The 14,331-nt window shown below is 49.9% G+C and overlaps 2 protein-coding genes across 2 annotated transcripts in view; both read right to left on the bottom strand.

The window, feature by feature from the left end:
* Positions 1–422: 422 nt before the first annotated feature.
* Positions 423–6,405, bottom strand: LOC131563423 (monocarboxylate transporter 1-like). Its single transcript, XM_058813469.1, has 4 exons — positions 6,192–6,405; positions 2,681–2,824; positions 1,357–2,217; positions 423–963 (listed from the first exon to the last, which is right to left on the bottom strand). Exons 1-4 carry the CDS (start codon positions 6,403–6,405, stop codon positions 710–712), a joined length of 1,473 nt encoding a protein of 490 aa, XP_058669452.1. The 3' UTR covers positions 423–709.
* Positions 6,406–10,612: 4,207 nt separating this feature from the next.
* Positions 10,613–14,331, bottom strand: part of BEAN1 (brain expressed associated with NEDD4 1) — a 51,727-nt gene continuing 48,008 nt past the window's right edge. The window contains exon 5 of the mRNA XM_058813782.1: positions 10,613–10,863. Coding sequence (XP_058669765.1) covers positions 10,644–10,863 — 220 coding nt within the window. The 3' untranslated portion in view covers positions 10,613–10,643. The remainder of the gene's footprint in view (positions 10,864–14,331) is intronic.

Below are 14,331 nucleotides of genomic sequence, written 5' to 3'. Positions count from 1 at the left end.
CAACAGTCCCCAAGGAAGGCTTGGGCAAGCCCTGGAGTGGGTGACACTGCCCAACAAGAACCCCAGCCATCTTTCTTCAACCTAAATATCCCATGAGAGAACACCTACAAAAACAGCGATTTTAAAGAACTACAATAGCTAAAGTGTTTTCAAAACAAATGCCTAAAGACCACCTAAAGAGCCGGGAGGCACTGGGCATGAGGGTTAAGGAGCACCTTGCCCCATGCCTGCATCTCCCCTGCAGAGGACCTGCAGTAAGAAGTGTATGAAGCAGTATTCATCCAGGGCCGGCCCTGAAGCCCATTGTGCTTCAACAATCCAGTATCCTGCTTTTTAAGGCTTTTTAACAAAAAAACTCCCCAAAACACACACATATCCCCCCGTCCCCCAACCCAAGCTAAAGCACAGTTTAGAGTTAAGGCTCGTTCAGATTCAGCTAGATATGGAGACTGTAAGGCACATATTAGTACATTCATGTTACTGTTAAACAGCCAGACTATAAAAGCCCCCTGCCCCTGGACACACGAGGATACTGCATGTGTAGTCCTGTTACCTTTAACACAGATGGAAAGACAATTCAGAGCCTGTTTAAAAATGAACACCCGGTTTAAACACTTCTTACAGCCCCCCAGCACCAGCGGAGCTCTGCCCTGGCTGCCACACCAGGGCAGCAGCACTTCCCCCACACTCTGGGGTTAAGACTGGTCCGTCACATGCGGCTCTCCTGCTCTTTGACATTCTTCTGAGGTGAGGAGGCTGCATCAGTTTTTTCCTCTTTCTTCTTCCCAGCCTCATCCATGTTGGTCTCGTCCTCCATCCTTTCCTTCTTCGCTTTCTCCTCCTTGGCCACCAGGCGATAGTTGATGCCCATCCCGATGAAGAGGTAGGTCCCGGCGATGATCAGGACAACCCCACAGGCCCAGTATGTGTACTTGTAGTCACCATACATGTCATTGAGTTTCCCTAAAAGACAAGAGTATACAGTTCAGCAAGAAGACCCCAAAGCAGCTCCAGGTCATGGAGATATTCCCAAGAGCAGCCCAAGCCCATCACCCTCACATTCAGACAAGGACCTGTCCCACATTCCTTTACTCCCTGCTCCCCTACCCTGTGCCACGGGTTCAGATCCCACTTCCTTGGCCATTCCTCAGTGGTCTACAGACTACTGCCCCAGTGCCATGGGCTGCCCATGGCTCAAGGGAACCCACCACCACTAAGGGAACCCACCAGAGTCAAAGAACCATAAAATCATTAAGGTTGGGAAAGACCTTTAAGATCAAAGTTCAATCACCAACCCAGCACCACCCCACTAAAACCATGCCCTCAAGTGAGTTCTCCAGGCACAGCACATCCTACCTAGCACAGGGGGTCCCAGAAGAACAGGGCAGCACTCCACGATGGTCACCAGGCCAACAGCACTAGAGAACCGCTGAGCTCCCACCAGGTCCATCAGGGTCTCAAAGAGAACCGAGCTCAGCCAGCCAAAGGCGTAGCCAAAGAAGCCAGCATAAATGCAGAAGCCAGTATAGTTGGGGGACATGGGGAGCAAGATGTGGCAAACACCATTGTAAATAATAGCAATGGCAAAGAAATATTGGATGCGGGGTCTGACCCACTTGGTGTTTGCCACCAGTCCCATGGAAGGTCTGGCAAACATGTCCACAAAGGCCAGTATGGAGAGCAGGAAGGCTGCCGAGTCACTAGGAATCTTCTTGCTCTTTGCATAATTGCTGAGGAAGACCAAGGGAGCAAACAACCCGAAGAACATTATTACATTGCCTGACAGATAGAGCAGGAAGCCCCTGTGTTTGAATAGAGTCAGGTCCAAGAATTTGTTGATTGTCTGGAAGACTGAGCCCTTCTCTTGCTTGGCCTTTCCATCAGTGGGGTCCGTGCTGGTGTCACCATCATCCTTTTTCCCCGCTTTCCCAGCCTCCTGCTGTGCTTCCTTATTGGTCTCTTTCTTCTGAACTGGCTTGGGACCTATGGGCCGCATCAGGGATCCAGCCACGCAGCAGTTCAGCAGGAGGCTACCCAGGATGAGGAAGCTGCCACGCCAGCCAAATATGCCAAAGAAGAACTGGTTGAGGGGTGCCAGGGTAGAGAGGAAGACAGGGCTGCCTGCCATTGCCAGCCCATTGGCCAGTGGACGCCTCTTAAAGAAGTACTTGCCAATCATGGTTAAGGCAGGGTTCAGGTTGAAGGCAAGTCCAAGACCTGCAGGAGAGAGATAAGGGGCTCAAGTCTGGGATGCCTCCAGCAGCACTGGCAGAAGGGCTAGTAGGACAAGTGGGGTTTTACTTCTGGGGAGTTCACAGCTCCATTTCCAACTTAGAATCATGGAATCATTCAGGTTAGAAAAGTCCTCTAAGAAAATGGAGTCCAACCATCCCCCCAGCACTGCCAGGTCCCCATTAACCCATGCCCCAAGTGTGACATCCACATGCTTTTTGAACACTTCCAGGGATGGTGATTCCACCAGTGCCCCAGACAGTCCATTCCAACAACTGACTCACCCACTTCCCAGCTGCCATAAGCAGGAGTCAGCCCCTGCTGCCAGCTAAAGAGGCACCCAGGCAGTGACAAGAACCAGAACTCATGCAAATTCAGACATCAACTAATAATTACTGGGTTGAAGTTGCTCCTTTCACTGCCCCACAAGGGCAGAGCTGTCACTTACCCCCTATGACCCCAATACAGAAGTAGAGCCCCTCCACCGTGTTGCAGAAGGAGGCTGCGATCAGCCCACAGCCGGAAAGGCAGCCGCCTACCAATATGATGGGCCGGCTGCCATACTTGTTCACCAGGATGCTGCTGATGGGACCTGGGCAAACAAAGGAGATGCACCAGAGAGGAGTTATCTTTGCATGAGAGACCAAACACACACACAAGCACACTGCATCTTTACTGCCAGATGATTCCAGCTTTCACACAGCATTGTTTCTCCCAGGGAGGGAACTGGGGTAAGGGGAAAGGACAGAAGGTTCAGAGGCAGCTGGAGACAAGAGAATCACAAAATGGTTTGGGTTGGAAGGGACCTTAAAGATCATCTTGTTCCAGTTCCTTGCCATGGGCAGGGACATTTCCTACTAGAACAGGTTGCTGCAATCTAACCCAGTCTTGGCCATTTCCAGGGATGGAGAAGACACAGCTTTTCTAGGCTTCTCTGTGCCTGGGCCTCATCATCCTCATGGAAGAATTTCTTCCTAAATATCTAATCTAAACCAACCATAAGAGAGAGAAAATTGTTGAAGCACAGAAAGCTTTGACTTCTCTGAGCAAGTTGCCTTCTGTGGGCTGAAAGAGGAGCTGCCCAGCCACCACCTGCCCCCAGAGACAGGGCTTTGGGACAGGCCGAAGCCACCTGCCTCATGCTGCACTGGGGGCTCTGCCCTACTTGCAGCCACCCACTCGCCATGAGCTGGGGTCTCAGCCACAAAGCAACTGCACATCTCCTGACAGAGGTTTCTGATCAAGACCAGATGAAGCTCTGAGGAAACACCTTCTCTGGGAGCAAGTGGAGCTCCTCAGGGCTTGGGGAGAAGCAGCAGTGCCCCAGGAGAAGGGGTGCTTCTGTTTTCACTGCTATCCCTAATGCAGACAGGGGCCAATTGCCCTTTTAAGTGCTTCAGTATCAGGCGCTTTAATCCAAAGCAAACAGTGATTAGAGACTGCCAAGCATGCTCTACAGACACTAAAATGTATTTAAATACACTGAATGAACATCCATTGAATATTAACAGACCTTGCTCTGCCATTAACAGACAGAGAGGTTGTCAACATGTTATTCATTGGTCCTTGGACGGTACTTGACCTTTTTGCCCAGTTTAAACAAAGTCTGGAGCAGGTTGCAGAAGCCTTGGTGCTGCAGAGTCTGCTCCCAGCCTCGCAGCATTCTGCTCTCTGCTACCAGAAGCTCCAGTGCAATGCCACCAGGGATGGGCCATGGCTCTGGGTCCTGTGAGAGGGGGCAGCAGCAGCACCTGAGAGCTGCCATATCACAAGGTGCACAGAGCACTCAGCACTTTGCAAAACCTGAACCTTGAACTCAGCAAATGTGATGCCCCTGAAGAGTCTAAATGCAGCCACAGCCTTTCTTCCGGGAAGTCCCCCTGAAAATAGCAGGCTCCACAGGGCAATCAGCAGGAAGCCACGCAGCTGGGCAGTGCCAGGTACTCTAGGGGCAATTCTCCTCATCCCCCCCTTTTCTAAAGGAAAACAATACCCATACCTGTTTTCTAGATTCACTGGAAGTGTTTTTGACTAAACGTTACCTGATCTAACTTGATTGCTCAAGCTGCCAAAACCACGTAAATAATGGAATCTAATCCCAACATGGGGCTGACAAAGGAGCATTTGACACCATGACATCCATGCATCCTGATGGTGACTGCACAGGGCAGCTGGAGGGAAATGTGCTGCTTCCTCACACCTAGCCCTAGCCAGGACAGAAGCTGCCCCAGCTCTGTGAGATTCTACTACTCCAGAGGATGAACTACTTTTTCAGCCTCCAAGCAGGCAGGTGTCCTAGGAGACAGGGAAAATGGGATGCACACTGGGACTGCTCCAGTTCAGACTCTGTAAAGGGTCTGGTTTCAGGCAGGAATGAATGGGGCAGCAGCAATTCCAGTGCTTCAGCAGCTGGGGGATGAATAAAAAGTTCTGAGATGGAAGCGATCCTCAAGGATCGAGTCCAACTCCTGGCTCTTCAAAGGACAACCCCAACAATCCCACCTTCTGCCTGAGAGTTTTGTCCAAAATGCTCCTTGAGCTCTGGCAGCCTTGGGGCTGTGGCCACTGTCCTGAGAAGCCTGTTCAGTACTTGAACACCTTCTGGGGGAAAAATGCACCCAGGTAGATCTGGGGTACTTTCAGCATCCCTTCCACCAGCATATGACCAAGCAGACCAAGACCAGCAGCTGCTGGAATTTAATGGCTACAGCTCAGTGAAAGCAGGAGGGACAGAATCATCATGGAGGGAGGGGGACATGGGGACAACTACTACTCCAGTAGTGGAGGAGGGAGCTCTTACCCCTGCTGCCAGGCAGCTCCAGACAGTGCCCCCAGAATAGCCAGCTCTGAGCTATTGGGAGAGGAGGAATGGCCCAGATTGGATCTCATTAAGGCAGTTACAGGGTTTACAAGCTTGCTACAACATTGGAGCAGGGAAACGTGCTGGTCGCTTCGCTAGCTGAGCGAGGACAAAGCAGAGCCTGCAGAGGAAAAGCCTCGTGCTGAGCTGGGAGCTGATGTCAGCTCCTTTGGATGCACAAATCCAACAAGGCTGCAGGCAACCTGCCGGCTGGGGACTGGCAGCAGGGACAAGCTCCCATTTGCCTCTGAAGTGGCCACAGCAGCAGGCTCACAGTGTTTCTTTCAGCCCAGCACAAGACTGTGTTTGCAGGCACATACAAGACCTCAGGCTCTGGAGACCAGGAACACTGCATGCTGTTTGCCCATAAAAACATGCATGAAGGACTCAGCTAGAGAGTTAAAAGTCTTCAAAAGGCAGCTTCTGAAGGACAGGGGAGGGAGTGGAGCTGTTTTAGTTTATGTGGGTTTGCCTTATTCTGCTCATGTCTCTGCACTTCCAGTGCACACTACCATTCTCAAACAGCACAAGCTGCCTACAGCACTGCTTGGCACCAGCAAGCAGTAACATGTGGCACGAGGCTTCAGTGCACTCCAAGCACAACTGTGCTGACAAGAAACTGAGGACAGATGCCTACATACGCCCACTATTCCCTGAATTGAAAAAAAAAAAAATAAAAATCAATGTCTTATCTGAAAGTGCCCCTAAGAGCAGAGTTGCCACATTGCCACATGTGGCAGAGCAGCTCCCTGGCCTTCAGGAGGATGCTGGGCGTAGACACAGCATCTGCAACTCACTGTAACAAGGACAAGGGCAGAATTACACAAGTCATAATTCTCTGGAAAGATTTTAAAGCTTTGCAGAGGACACATTAACCCGGTTTTTGCATTCTGGGCATTAAATGGAACTTTCTGAGCAGCCTCCTTTAAGAAAACTCATTAAGGGAGGTTTTGCTCTCAGATAAGGAGAGAATTCAAAGTGTTAGCAAAATTTTGGTTGTTGTCACCACAGCCAGGTGGGAATCACCAGTCCCAGCAGGAGAGTAGCATCTTGTGCTGTGATGCAGGAGCACAAGTACCACTGCCTCCACCCCACTTACCTCCTGCATACATAACAGCCAGCATGATGGAGGAGATCCAGGACACTTTGCTGCTGGAGGCATTGAAGATGACCTCAATTTCTTTGAAGAACACTGTGATAGATTTGGGGAAGGCATAGGAAAAACCAATGGAAATGAAGGCTCCGACGACCACAGCCCATCCCCATCCTCCTTCAGGAGGAGTGTATCCTGCAGGGCCTCCGATGGGGGGCATCTTGAATCAAGTCGGCGATGACTCAGTTGGGGATCAAAGATCTGCAAAGGACAAAGCATTTCCTCAGCTGAAAGCACAATCCCTGCTCCTGGCACACAGCTGCACGGCTCAAGCTCTGTTTGCAAGGCTGGCATAGCACCGGTGTCCCCACCACCATGGGGAAAGTTGATCCGTGAGGTGAGAGCAGCCCAGGATCACCAGCACAGTGGGCCACTCCAAAGCGCACGCTCAGATTGCAGCTGGCCTTTAAGAGCCCAGTCAGCAGTCAGCACACATTTTCAAGTGACAAATTTAAGACGTGACACCCTGACCCAAGCTGGAAAGGACAGGCAGTGTCTGTGACAGCAGCCAGGACTTATCTGCACAGGCAGAGCTCCCAAAGCATCTGGGTTGCTGGAGTGCAACCCCAGCACTGCAAAATCCCAGGAAGCCCCAGGCCACCTAGAGCTGGAGCTGCACACCGAGGATATTAAATGCAGAAGTACTGAGGGGAAGTAAGTCCCCATGCACGAGCTGAACAGGACACCCCTTTTTCTGCTGAAAAAGGGCAGTTGGGTGTCACAGCACACCCACCATCCCCAAAGGTCAGTGGCTATGGCTAAACTTAGCCTGAGTGCTGACCAAGGAAGGCTCCCATATGCCACCAGAGAAGGCAGAGGTGGATCCACACAGAGAAGTCCCAGCAGAGCCTGGTTCCCCTGCAGGGCACTTCTGGACCCAACTGCATCCAAACTCTCCTCCTTGATCAAAAAGGCTAAGGCAGGTTTCACAAAGCACCCAAGTATAAAAACAATTCACTTAAAAATTTCAAAACTAGAAGTGACTAGAAAACAAAAGGCAGATGGAAGCCAATCCCATTCTGCAATCCCATTCTGCACAGAGCCCCCTGTGCTTCCCTCTCTGCCGACTGCTCTGCCAGTAAACCTGACTGAGGCACTTCTGTGCATCTCTGCCCCTCTGAGCTGGGGCAGAGGGTTGTTTCTCTCATTGCAGGGTGCTGTGCATGCCATCGCTGTTGAAATGAAAACTTTATGGAGAGGAGCAGTTCTCTCTGTTAAAAACACAAATGTGAAATAGAGCCTTACCTTCTAGCAATGCGTGCCAGCAGTTCTGCAGTGCAAAATGGTGAATTGTTTGTTCTTTTGGGTATAGTATTGAGAATATGAGAATATTGAAAATCTTGCTGAACTGCAAAAGAATTGTCTCATTTTAGCAACATACATATTTACTGTCATCTACTTAGCAAAAAATGCATGCTTACCTTACATCTCATCATGTGCATATGACTCAGTAATGGTATAATTTATATAGCAGTAAGAACCATATAATTACTTCCCATCTAAGTATTAATTGTAATTGTGTCAATCTTTGGAGTGTAGAAATGATGATTACAGTTGAAAATTATTTAGTATTTACAGAAAATCCAAGTGCAATTTTAATAATTTGGATGCTGCTTCCTTTTAAACATCATTATGTATTTACTGTACTGAGCTTTACATATCCTTTAGTGGGGACAGAAAATGAAGTCCATTTTCTCTGTGTAAAAAACTTTTTTTTTTTTTTTGTATGTTAGTGAAAATGCCTCTAAGAAATTTCCTGGAGATGAGCCTGTGATAACTCTGCTCCCCTGCCACAGCTCCTTGGCTCCTGTCCCTGGTCCCAGATGGAGCCCCAAGGGCTGGCTGGAGCTCCATCCCTGCTGTTGATGTGCTGGCAGCCAGTTCTGCTTCCTGCCAGCACCCAGACTCACCCTGGGGTTTGCCATTAGACACAGAACTTAAAAATTACTTTAAAATGTAGAGTGCGTTCCCTGCAGCAACACATTTCAAAACAACACAGCAAAGAAGTTTTCCAGGGGAAAGTCCCAAGGAAAGCACAGGGTTGAGCTCTCCTTGCTCTCATGTGGGTTGTGTGTTCTAGGCCAGACACACAGAAGCTTTCAGACACGGAATGGGACTATTTTAGAAGAGGAATGGGACTATTTCAGATGAGGAATGGGACTTTCCAGGCAGAAGTGAACAACAAGATCCCAACTCTGTTTCATTTCAGAAACCTGTCCTTGGCCGCCTGCTGTTGGATGTCGGGACTGGCTCCTAGTGTGAATCTTGCAGCATTTTTTTTGCTTTCCACACAAAGGAATGGGGGAGGCAGATGCTCCTGTCCCACCCATGGATCGTGCCCAGCTCAGGATGAGCAGACCGAGGCTGGGGGATGCGCTGTCCCTCAAGCCCAGCCCCCGCCCCGGGAGCTGGGCCCAGCGGGCGCCTGGGGCTCGGCCAGCGGCTCCGGGAGGGGAAAAGCGGCAAGGGGTGCCCATGAGGGGCTGGGTACCTACTGCCCTGCCCGTCCCAGAGCCAGTGCCCGTTCTGGGAGGCCCTCGGTGCCACACTCGGTCCCCTCTGGCGGGGCTGGTGCAGGGGAGGCTCCGGCGAGTGCAGCCCCGGCCGGCCCTGGGGACGAGGTCTTGCTGTGCCCCGGCCCTGCCGAGCCTGAGCTGAGCTCCCACTGCCCTGGCCCCGCTGTGCCCCGGCCCCGCTGTGACCCGGCCCTGCCGTGCCTGAGCTGAGCTCCCACTGCCCCGGCCCCGCTGTGACCCGGCCCTGCCGTGCCTGAGCTGAGCTCCAACTGTCCCGGCCCTGCCGTGCCTGAGCTGAGCTCCAACTGTCCCGGTCCTGCCGTGCCTGAGCTGAGCTCCAACTGTCCCGGCCCTGCCGTGCCTGAGCTGAGCTCCAACTGCCCCGGCCCTCCCGTGCCTGAGCTGAGCTCCAACTGCCCCGGCTCCGCTGTGCCCCGGCCCCGCTCTGGCGCGTCGCCGCTGTGCCCCGGCGCCGCGGTGCCTGAGCTGAGCTCCCACTGCCCCGGCCCCGCTGTGGCCCAGCCCTGCCGTGCCTGAGCTGAGCTCCCACTGCCCCGGCCCTGCCGTGCCTGAGCTGAGCTCCCACTGCCCCGGCCCTGCTGTGCCTGAGCTGAGCTCCCACTGGCCTGGCACACCGCCGGGGACCCACGCACTGCCAGCCCAGTGTCTGGCCTCACTCGTTGGGTTCCTTTTCCTGGTCCCTTCTCTAAAGCTGGGAACGCTCCGAGGCCCCTGAGGCTCTGTTACTGAGCCCAGCCCGGTGTCTCTGTTTGCACGGCGCTCCCAGCGCTCCCAGAGCTCACCCGGGAACACTCACAGAGTGCTCCTCACGGGAAAAGAGCCGGGATTGTGTCTGGGAGTGCAGCCGTGTGCGGAGCGGGCCTGCAGCACCCTCTGGGGTCGCTGTGCCTCCCCCTGGCTGCAGCGAGGCCGGCGAGGACGCGCAGCTCCCGCCTGCCCAGCCGTGCTGTACCTGGGGACCCAGCGCCACTCTCCTCCACCCGTGGTGCGTGGTGGCTTTTGAGGAAAACTTGCAACAGGTTTGCAATGGCCGGGAAAGCCTGGTACCAAAGGAATAATGTGAATATTATTTTTTTTTCCTTTTGTTTCTAGTGGTACTGATAAAAATCTTTTTTTTAGCCAGTGCTTTGCCTACTGAAACACACAGACAAAGAGTTATTTAAAAATGCTTTGTTGTCAATACACCGAATGAGCTGTACAATGACACCTGCAATGACAACAAAAGGCTCTTCTTTTTCCATCTGTTCTAAAACATGCAAAGTATCATAAAATCAACAAGTAGGCTTGACTGGATAACATTTATCTTCATTATGAGTGGCTAATTTCAATGGGTTCTGCAATGCTTCAGAAAGGTCAGATGCACTGCTTGTCTCGGCTGCTCTTTTATGCTGTGTGATGCCATGGAACACTTTGAAGCACAAACAGGGAAATTTACGTAAACTTGCAAAATTCACTGTAAAAAAAAAATCCCATTGGGATTCACAGAGGTGCCATTATATCCCTGTTTAAAGATATAAAATCGGTAAAACTTCCAGAGGCTTTATTCTTCTGTTGGTCTGAGTTCTTCGGAAGAAGCGCAGGAAAGCGGCGCTGTCACTGCGGTGCTGGGGCCCGAGGGGCAGCGGGGTGTTTGGTGTCAGCGGAGGGTGTTCGGTGTCAGCGGAGGGTGTTCGGTGTCAGCGGAGGGTGTTCGGTGTCCCCTCGGACACACGCCGTGCCCACACGCTGTGCCCACACGCCGTGCCCACACGCTGTGCTCACACGCCGTGCCCACACGCCGTGCCCACACGCTGTGCCCACACGCCGTGCTCACACGCTGTGCCCACACGCCGTGCCCACAAGCCGTGCCCACACGCTGTGCTCACACGCTGCTGTCCCGCTCCCCACACCGGGAGATGACGGCCAGGGCCGGGCCGGGCTCCCGCAGCCTCCCTGCGGCACGGGCTGCCCCCTCCTCCTGCCTGCTACAGATGTTTCCAGGTGTTTCAATTCTTTGGCAAGGGTCCGTCAGGGAATATGGGGGGGGATCATCTGTGGGAATATATATCTGTGTTGCTCCTGGCCCCACACATTCGTCGTAGCTGGAAGAAAAAAAGAAATATTAATGAAATTCCTGGAAAAAAAAAAAAAAAAGCCACAGTACATTACTTCAGCATAACACAGTAATGAGAGAAATGAGAAGAAAACGAGTGTCTGGTGTTTTGTTCCTCACATCCTTGCTGAACCTGCCATGTCAGACAACTCAAGAGTATAGCACTTAAAACCACCCAGAGGTGCAGTCACCAGAAGTGCAGGGCAGCCAGGGCTCACTCCCGCTCTCACCTGCCTGTGAGAGCCAGGCTAGAAAAGCCCGGGGGCAGAGGAGGTGCTGCTGCTGTTTCAGCTGTGAAATGAGGCACGGAGGTGATGCAGTCTGCAGCAGACATCGCTGTGCTGCCCTGGCTGCAGTCCCTGGAGCTCAGCCCGCAGCCCTGGGAGGGAGCTGAGCGCTGCCAGGGCGGAGCTGCATCACTGCACACGCTGGGGCTGCTCACTCTGGGCTGGCACAGTGCCCCTTGCGCCCCTCCCAAAGAGCAGGGACAGGCCAGGTGCTTGGGGGGTTCCATGGGGTGCACCAGGCTCTGTGGTTCTGTCTGTTCCCTCCTCACTCTGCTCTGTGCTCCCTGGTACAGGCAAGAGCCCTGAAGAGTCACAACAGCATGATCTTAAATGTTAGACCTGCTTTGTGGCTGCTGTTTACCCATTCCAGCATCATTTTAACTCCAGTCCTGAAGAAGGAAATGTCTCCTATCAAATACCCTTTCTCTACTGAGTTAACCTGAAAAACATTTCTGCTGGAGCCAGACAAATTAAGAACCTATTTCCTCAGCCACACTAACTGCAGGGCAATTAAGATCTGGGATATTTCCTGAAAATTGGGATATTGAGCATGTGTCTTCTCAGCAGACTGCAGCACACACTGTGCCCCTGTGTTACTGCCAGGCTCCCAAACCCCAGGCTGGGTGATGGAAATGGTTCTTGGGGAAGGGAGAGGTTAGAAAGTGAAATCAGAGTGCTACATAACTAGACTCAAATATCCATGGGGGTTTTTATTTTTACCTCCATTTCATCTTACTTTTATATTCATCAGGATAATGGCTTTAAATTCAGACTAGAAAATTTCAATTTCCCCATCAGAAAATAATACTTAAGAACACAAGCCTGTTCTGAAAACCCTGTGTAGGGCTGCTAGATATTTTAGAAAAGTCCAAGCATGTTAGGAAGTAGAATTGGGGGTTTTTTTACAGCATGTAGAAAAGGTGTCACTCCAGCCTCTACTGAACACATTGAAGCTTTCAAACATACTTGGTAGTATTTGAAAATCAGAGATTGAGGACCTGATGTCTTCCACTCTCCTTGAGCTCCATGAGGTAAAGAAACAGCCACTTCTTGCAGATTCCTATGAGCTGCATCTTTACTTCATTTACATTTTGCTGACCCAAAGTCTGGTGAATTTATTTAAAATCTCTCCTCAGGTTTTGACTGATTTAATCAGGTTTTGATTTAATCAGGCTAACAGAGAGCACTTACTGGGCCTGTCAGCACAGCGGGAAAGTTTCCATTCAGAAAAACCCACAGCAAAGGAGTTTCAAGGGGGAAAATTTGGAATCTTCTGCCAAGGAATGAAAAGGGAAGAAGCTTCTCTGTCTCCTGCTTCTGGGAAATCTGCCACTGACCTAAAGGAGAAATGGGCACAGTGGGAACTGTTTCTTGCTGCTGTTACCTGATCATCTGCAGATGATTCCTCTGCCTTGGGTTTAATTTAATGCATTTGCTGGAGCACAGCTCAGCTTTGTAGAACTGAACTCATGGCTGGGATAAACAGGGAAAGGATCCCTTAGGAAGGAGACCTTGAAGGGTCAAGTAAATGGTGGGAGTTATGGTATTAAGGAGTGGCATTTTAATGTTTAGTTCCAAATATCAATGTATTTGTGTTGGGGCATTTTGTCCTTCATACATATAATGCATAAAAAGAATTATCTTTTTTTCTCCAAAAGCAAGTAATGTTCTTTCCCCTAATTTTTGGCAATTAAGATCACATTTTAAAAAGAGAGTAAGGTAGTAAAAAACACATGCCAGACTTTCAATTAAGAAGCTTTTTGGCAGCTTCACAGCTGTGCCTGCAGATTGCTGTGGTCATGGAGAGAATTACAAATAATTCAAATAGTTGCAGGTTTTGGTTTTTTTAAATAACTTTTTGTATTTCATTATCAATTTATCATCTTGATGTTCATTTCCTGTGTTCTTTTCTGTGCATGGGATCTTTGCTTGTAGAGCTGGCACTGCAAACAGCTCCTGCTCTGCTGCTACAGATAAGGTTCTAGCACTGTCAGGTGAGGGCAGAATGGACGTGAATTAAGGTCATAAAAGAGACCTCAACTTTGTATATTTTTTCTTTGTTTCCAAGTGTTTTGTGGGTTTTTAAAAATGTTTTTTTTTTGTTTGTTTGTTTGGGGGTTTTTGTTTTTCTTCGTTTGTTTGTTTTGTAGTGTGATTTTCCCCCCTCTGTTTAACAGCTTCAGTACTTTGGTTGTGCTTTCTGACTGCTGTTATAGAGGCATTCCTGTAGGATGAATAATGCATTATCAACTCTACAAGCATGAATTCTATTTTACAGTCTCTCTTTCAAGGAGACTTTAATATGTAAACTTATATGACTTTACAAGATCTTTTTTATTAGAGAATTTAAGCAAGTATTATAAGAAATACTACTGAGTTGGACAGGCATCCAGGCATGGTGGTGTTGGAAAACCACTCCTCAAAAGATTTGAAGGATTACTTAGAAAAAATTTCAATAGCAATAATTTCTTTCAGGTGATTAGCAAGTATTGATGTGAGTGATGTTGGACTAAAACCTTACTGTCATCATTTTAAAATAAAGCCAGACCTTGATCCCCAATCTGGAGCTAAACAGGCAAAAAGATTTGGGGGTGGTGGTGGTGGGGAGGTTGGGAGGTTTGTCTTGGTTTGGATTTTTATTTGGTATTTAATGTGTGAGTTTTTTCTGGGCCAGATTTCTCCTGGTTTGGCTGCCTCAGTCAGAAGCTCCCAGTTTAGCTGGGGGGCACCAGCAACACCAGGGAAATGGAAATGGGAGAGACAGAGACTGCAGCTCACAAATCATCAAATTGCAGCCTCAGGAACCACAAAGGGGTGTGAAATATGTGTGTGTACATGCATATGTGTGTGTACAGGTATATTTATATGTGTTTATATATTCATTTACGTATATATGTTTTGCAACTGAAAATGCAGGACCATGAAGTGGAAAAACAAAACTACTTGTTCATCTTTTAAAAACCCACCACAATAGTTATATTTTATCTGACAGTCACTTCTGGGAAGATACTGGACGTGTAAAAAGTAGCTCAGGCTTGAAGTTCACTACAGCAGTCACAGGAAAATCCTTTTAGACAGGAAAGCAAATGCTTTTGGAAAGTGTTGTGTTACCATAACATAAATAATGGAGCACAGGGACTCATTACACTGCATCTCGTGGATACCAGCCC

The sequence above is a fragment of the Ammospiza caudacuta genome, chromosome 13 (assembly GCF_027887145.1).
Source record: "Ammospiza caudacuta isolate bAmmCau1 chromosome 13, bAmmCau1.pri, whole genome shotgun sequence".
NCBI lineage: Eukaryota > Metazoa > Chordata > Aves > Passeriformes > Passerellidae > Ammospiza > Ammospiza caudacuta.
This window is presented reverse-complemented; position numbering and strand designations above follow the sequence as displayed.

Coding starts and splice junctions, on each gene's coding strand:
- LOC131563423 (XM_058813469.1), bottom strand. CDS start 6,405: ATGCCCCCCATCGGAGGCCCTGCAGGATACACTCCTCCTGAAGGAGGA. Junction 2,825..6,191: donor GGCTGTTATGTATGCAGGAG/GTAAGTGGGGTG, acceptor TTGTTTGCCCAG/GTCCCATCAGCAGCATCCTG. Junction 2,218..2,680: donor CTGTATTGGGGTCATAGGGG/GTAAGTGACAGC, acceptor TCTCTCCTGCAG/GTCTTGGACTTGCCTTCAAC.